The 7,264-nt window shown below is 33.9% G+C and overlaps 1 protein-coding gene across 1 annotated transcript; it reads right to left on the bottom strand.

Moving 5' to 3' along the window:
• Positions 1-436: 436 nt before the first annotated feature.
• LOC123558742 (uncharacterized) lies at positions 437-4,869 on the bottom strand. Its single transcript, XM_053518886.1, has 2 exons — positions 4,603-4,869; positions 437-698 (listed from the first exon to the last, which is right to left on the bottom strand). Exons 1-2 carry the CDS (start codon positions 4,847-4,849, stop codon positions 610-612), a joined length of 336 nt encoding a protein of 111 aa, XP_053374861.1. The 5' UTR covers positions 4,850-4,869; the 3' UTR covers positions 437-609.
• Positions 4,870-7,264: the final 2,395 nt, after the last annotated feature.

Below are 7,264 nucleotides of genomic sequence, written 5' to 3'. Positions count from 1 at the left end.
TTAAGTTCGCAATTAAATTAAAGAAAATGTGACACGTCGATTAGAATGGAAATATAAGAATTTTGTACTAGGATCTGAACTTTCTTTTTTTTTTTTCTTATAAACACTTTTTTTCTTTTCTTCTATTCATTGTTAATAATCATCTTTTGTAAATAAATTTGTAAATATTGTAAAGGGTGTTGATTTGTTCTGATGGTTACTGTCGCCGGTACGGCCTTTCCTGTCACACCTTAATAGCAAAAAGTTCCCTGCGTGGAAGATTGGCCTTTAAAAAAGGACGAAAAGACTTCAAAAATTTGACCTTCCTATCCTTACAAATGGCCTCTAAAGTAAGATTTATTTCCTTAACCTTCGATCCAGTTTCTGAAAATTCCACTGGTCTAGGTAAAATTGAAGAAAAGTAAAAAGACACTGAGCCACCGCATATGTTCTAGCACAAGTGACAAGATTTGAAAAAAGTGAGGAAATCTCACCAGCTGAATGGTTATTAACATCATTGGTGCCAACATGAAAAATGATATTTTCATAATTGAGATTAATTGAACCTTTAGCAATTTTTGAAATCAAACGTGATATGGTAATTCCAGGAAACGATTGAATGTCTGTATCTCAAATGTCTTTAACATGTTTGGCAATGGAGTCCGAAATAATGAGACACTTCTTGATTTTGGGGTTTCTTAGTTGATTAATGCGTGAAACTGAAGAAAAAGAAAAGAAAGTTAAAAATTTACAAGCGAGATAATATACATTAGAAGGGCACAAGGATGATCTCAGCAACCTGCGTCACTTAAAACTGTAATTTATCACTTAAAGAAACCAAAATATTGAGTTTGTCTTCTACTGAAAGTGAAATATATCTTTTGTATACATCAGAATGCCAGTCACCCAAAATTTGAATTTCGTCAGCTGCAACATTAGACCTGAATGCAAAAGTAGCAAAACCTCTACGGAAAGAATGTGAAGAGAACTTTGAAGAATCATAATCTAACTCTTGTAGAAGAGACCTGAGCCTTTTGTGAAACATATGATATGTGACCATCTTTCTATTTTTTAATATAAATAAAGGCTGATCTACCCTAGTAGTGGGCACAAATTCCAACATATTGTAGTAGGCTGTTACAGGACATAAGACTGAAGTCTGTAACTTTAGAAGAGGAGTCTTTACAAAACGTTGTCCAAACTGAATGGGCTTTGACCATCTCCTAGTTACGCATAAATTTTCCCCTATAGGAGAAATATCACTTCTCAACAAACAACGAAGAGATTCAATATCTGATTTTGAAGTGGGAACTAAATTGGACTTTCTAGCCACTAAGAAAAAGGCAAATAAAAATAAACACCAATAAACAGAATCATCAGCATTTGACATATCAAGTTTACTATACAATTTGTTTAATATAACCGGGGTAATAGGTTCAGCTTGTTTAACACAATGTTGTTTTAATCTAGTTAAACCTTTCAAAGACAGATTTATGAGAAATTGATTCAAATGGTCTACAGAATGACCCAATAACAAATGCATGGTTCTAACTCCACTTAGGTAATTTCGAATACTATCAACTGATTTGAAAGATCTACTCAAAAACTGAGCATATAACTGCAAAGTGTATGTTTCAGCAGGTAAATACTGTAAACGAAAATATAAACAGAACAAAATGAAAGATTCCCATTGAATCTTCAAATTCATCCTTGAACCTGTTGCGTAAGCTGATAAATTTGACAATTTTAAATCTTGTTTCAACTCTTTAAACTGTTGGTCTGAAATAGAATAGTAAATGTTCTACCAGACATTAGCAAATTCAAATAAGTCATCTGACACAAAACTTTCAAAAGTTTCCACATGATTAGTTAATGAGTTGAATTCATCCTCATATTTTTTATCTAAATGCCATCTAGAAAGGGAATCTGCTAATCTATTCTCATTACTTGACAAATGACTGGATCTAATCTCACATTCATAAAGAGCTGATAAGTAACAAACTTCTCTTAAACCATTCTGAAATTCTTCTGATCGTAACTTACCAGTGTTCAAGACTTGACATACTGACTGGTTATCATAGTATACAACAATGCGTTTACCTTTACCCCAAAGTTTCAGAGCAACAATTATTGCAATTAGCTCTAGCATTCCAATGTCTAAATTTTTCTGCCGTACTTGAACAGGAAATTCTGTATGACAGAATGTTCCATTGAAATAACCTCCACAGCCTGTGAGACAACTGTCAGTAGAAAAAACTTCATCCGGTCTTGACCAATCATCATATATCATAATGGAAATACCATTATAATGGATCAAAAATCTGTCCCACCAAAGTAAATCCTTTTTGACAAATGGGGGAATTTCAGTTTCCATGTTTGGATGCAAAGAATGTATGGACCGTAACCAATTCAGAAGTCTATTTATAAAAATACGGCCTGGTCTGACACAAGCCGCAACAAAATTCAATTTTCCAGTAAGAGACTGTAATTCTCTAAGTGTAGCTTTTGATTTATTTAACCAATGTGAAAGTAAGGTTTTGATTTCATGTAATCTATCAGGTGTGACCTCCATTGTCAATGAATTGGAGTTAAATAAAACTCCCAAGAAAATCATGATTTCAGAAGGTTCACAAGCTTTATCTCGTGATTCCTTCAAACCGGCCTTTCCAAGAACCTGTCTTAAACAATAAAAGGCAAACCATGCCTTATCTCTAGTTTCCACACCTGCCAAATCATCTAAATAATTTAAAATGGCTATACCTATTTGAAACAACATAAAAAAAATGGCATTTGTGACCCTCTGGCAGATAGCAGCATTTCTTAAACCCATAGATAACACTGTGTCACAGAATATGTGCTTTTTCCAACGAAATGAAACTAAATTATAATCACCTGGACAAATATTTATTTGTCTATAGGCTTTGCGCAAATCTAATTTAAACATTAAACAATGTCTACCTTTTGCTTTGATTAACTGAACAAAATCATCAATTCTTGGAAATATTAATTCTACTTCTTCACCCAAATAGCTATCTTTACTAATGAAATCATTGACAGCATTGCCCCTGGGAAAACTAAGATCAAGTATAACTCTTCTCTCTTCTGAATCTTTTTTGGGAACTGAATTCAGAGGAGAAATCTTAAGAGGATCTGTAAAAGGATTCTTTCTAAATGGTCCTATTATGGAATGATCAGACTTTTCTTTTTCTAAATAACTTGTAATTTCTGAAGGATAATTTTCTGCTCCTTTATGATTTTTATGTTTCCATAACTCCACTTGTTCAAAAGAACTTATTTCACCCTGAAAATCCAAAGGGAAACCATATCTTAATAAATCTATTACTATATTATCCTTGTAACCTGTCAACATCCTGTTCCAAAATTCAATGTCTATCTTGTTATTGACTACTATCCGACAACCCTGAAAATTTGGTTTACCAGAAATTTTAACCTTTTCATGTAAATTCACCATATTAAGGGACACATTATCAACGTTTGACTTTGTTACTTTACAAATTTTACATGATTTCGAGTGATTACAAAGTGCACTTTTGTCACTTACTTCTCTTTGATCAATAATATTATCAATAGAAACCAAACAAAACTTTGGAAGGAATAAATTAACCAACTGTTCATTTGAATAACAAGCCTCGGATAGTTGAGCAAAACCTGTTTTAAGTCATTTTTGACTATGAGAGCATGCACTTGAACATTCAGGATGTTCCAGTTTCTTGCTATCTTTTAGCCAGCAAGTGGCACAAATATGCTGAGCCCACCTTTGTTTTCCCTTTACGACCATTAAATGTGACATAGATTTATGTTGACATTTATTCTTATGATAGAGGGGGCAAAACCAGGCTTTGTCTTCAGAAAATTTTTCTTCTTTATTCTTAAAGTTAAATCCTGCTTTCTTGTTGGAAATGGAATACTTTTTAATTGAACTTCTAGCCAAAATGTTAGTTTCTACGTAATGGAAATCGTCTCCCCAACACTTATGACCTAATTCTATCTCTTTTAGAATTGCAGCATACAAAGCTTTAATAATTTGAAATTCATATGAACCACTCAAATACATAAGGCGTTTTAAAAGTTCCAGTCTTGCCTTTCTTTCTTTGCTCTTCGTTGAAGACTGAGAAATAATTTCTAACTCTCCAGCTACAAATAAGTTCATATCTAGGGAGTCAAAACTGATCTTTGAAGAGACATGTTCATATCGTAAATATGCCTGGGGATATTTCTGCCTGAATTTTACGTGATCTGAAGATTTAGCTGAAATCCCTGATTTCTTCCTATATTTTTTACTTTTCTTTTTGTTTGAATCAGAACTACTTGAATCTGAATGGCTGTCTGATTCAGAAGATGATTCCGTATTACTTTTTCTGGATTTTTTCTTAATTCGTTTTTTACTTGCATTATTATTTTTGGATTCAGAATGTTTTGTGCCCGGACTTTCCTCCGTATCTGAATCGGTAGATTCTGTATTAGATTCTGAATCATCCGACGTTTCTGACTCTGAATTTAGCCCAGAAGCCTGTAGCTCTTTTTTTGCTTTAGCTTTTAGACTCTTTTTCTTTCTTAACTGTTGTAAAGTTACTTTATTGTCAACATTTTTAAAATTCTCACCTCGTAAGTCCGCTACCGCTCTTCTTTTGTTTGAAATCTTTTTCTTCAGCTTACTTATCTGAGCTTGTTTCTGTAGCTCCTCCTCCTCTTGCATTAGAGCCTTATACTCACATTCTAGCAAGGCTAGAGTTTCTGTGGAGCTTGGTCGTCTACATGTTTCATCTTCTCCACCCGTTGCTCCGTTTCCCACAGTGGTAAGTTCGGAAGGAACTTCTGTTGTGTCGTTTCCGAATCCGTCGGAGTTCATTTTACTGTAATTATGCCTGACTGTTTGTCTGCTCGACTTCTTGTTTTCTCGATCAGACATTTTTGATGAATTGTAAATCACAAAATATAAAATTATGAATTGTTCAAATTAAATTCGTAATTTCCATTTATTTACTAATAATTCCTTATGGTTTTTCTACATTTTTATCGTTTTGTAAATTTTACTAATGAAAAATAGACGAAATTTTTTTCTGTTTCCGAAAACCAAGAAAATTTTGACGTGATCAAACTAATAGAAATAAACAGAATGAAGCGCCAAATCCAGAGAAATCTATATATTTACCTATGGTCAACCTATCAAAATAGGGATTACAATAATCCCAATAACCAATCAATTTAAAATTTAAATAATCCGTTGACCAACCAAATAAACTGACACAACAATAAGAACTACTTGATTGTGAAAGGAGAAAATTTTTTGTTCCACATAATTAATCGATTTTACTGTAAACAATAAAATACGCTACATTGCCATATAAGCAGTTCAGTGAGTACTTAAAATCCTTGCTTTACAAATGTGTAAAGCCCAGGTAAAATAAACCAATGCTAGAGCAGAAAATCAATAAAATACACTTCGCTGTCTACTGTTCCAGACACGCTGGCATACTTTCCTATCCAACAGTGCGGTAACTAGCGTGCGGGTATTAAATACCTGCACGCTTTTAGTTACCGAACCCTGTACTCAGTGTATACGAATTACCTGCACCAAATTTGTTAAAAAAACACTGAGCTATGATACAAGAAATACATTATGTGTTTGTGGTTTAGAATGATTATAAATATTAAAATACATGTACATACTGTTGTATAATCAATGGATCATATATAAATATATTTAGAATGTTATAATACGCATGCTCAGTATCTTTCCGCCACACATATACCTGGAATAGCCAGTGGTCAGTAAAATTTAGGACTATCAACACGTGTTTGTGTTCTCTCTTTAGCACACAATCTGTGGCTATATTATAACAGAATAAACACCAAATACAACATGGTGTCAGAATAGTTTGGATACAGTCTGTGACTGTAAAACAGTGTATAAAAAAATCAGGGGATTTAAAAAAAATTGTAACGTTTACAAGTGACTTAAAGGTCCAATACTAAGGAAAGTGAACATTTTAATTTCTTTTAAAAAGCACAGAAACTATTTCATTTTATTGGAAAATGAAAGTTGGTATGTAGAAATTCGAAATAAATCGCAGTATATGTACAATTATTTTTCTATGAAGTATGAAGAAAGTTAAAAAGACCTGGGGGGTCATTCTGTCGATTCATTGAAATTTCAACATAATACACATACATTTCTTTGAGTTCCAAAGACCTTCTGTAAATTTTGACCTGCCAATCTTCATTATTTAGTGTCTTGCAGAAGTCTATGCACTGGCTATGAAAAAAATTGCCAACTCACTTTCCCTTAGTAATGGACCTTTAACTTAAGTTGGAGAATAATCACCATCAAAATCCTCGAATGGACTGGAGTTCAAAGGACTTAAACAATGCGTTTAAGAGATTCAAGGAACATGCGGAGTTCATGTTTAAAGGACCGTTAGCTAGCAAAACGGAGGAAATTCAGTGCAACTATTTAATGTTGTGGGTCGGCGAGAAAGGACGACAAATATACTCAACATGAGACTATTCGCTAAGTATAGTGTCCTTATCAAGGTCAGATTTACCCATGGCTTCATTCTTATTGATTGCGTATGTTAACCTTATCAGATCTCAATCTACAGATGTTTTGAGGCTTAACAGTGGGGAAGCAGAACTCTCGATAACATAGAAATCGGAACACAGTGACCTGTCATTGTATTTACAGTGTAACTTATTTTCCCAAGCACTGATAAACGGTCACCTGTGTAGGATGTTAACCTTGCGTTGGATGGTTCCAAGGGGTGCTTAAGTTTTAACTGCTTAAATGTGTGATTTGGGATGCGATTGATTTGTGAGTCCCTGTGTCAATTTTGCAACTTACATTTGATAAATTATCTTTCGTGCCTATCAAAACATTTACAAAAACTTGATCAGAAGTAGATGAAAAAGAATTCACCGTGTGTACAAAGAATTTTTGGTCATTCTCACTGTCCGATTCGCATTTGTAATCCAAATTGTCACCATCATAATGTAACTCGTGCACTGATTTTTAAATAAAGAGTTGCACTGCTTTGAAAAGTGATTTAAACGTACACAGCTGAAACACTTTTGTCCCTGTGCTGGACAATTATTTAAAGCACTCGAGTGTTTATTTCCACATCGTTCGCATTTTTGTCCTGTCCTTGTTGATATCCTCTTTGTCGCTGCTGCGGCATCTTCCGGTCTTTCGGGTATAAAGTCTGATCACGCCTTCCGTTTCCTCGTCCCCGGTGTCAATTTATTGCATCAACAGACTATTGAGGTA

The sequence above is a fragment of the Mercenaria mercenaria genome, chromosome 12 (assembly GCF_021730395.1).
Source record: "Mercenaria mercenaria strain notata chromosome 12, MADL_Memer_1, whole genome shotgun sequence".
NCBI classification, from domain to species: Eukaryota; Metazoa; Mollusca; class Bivalvia; order Venerida; family Veneridae; genus Mercenaria; species Mercenaria mercenaria.
Note: the sequence above shows the minus strand (reverse complement) of the source record. Positions and strands in the feature narration are given on the sequence as shown.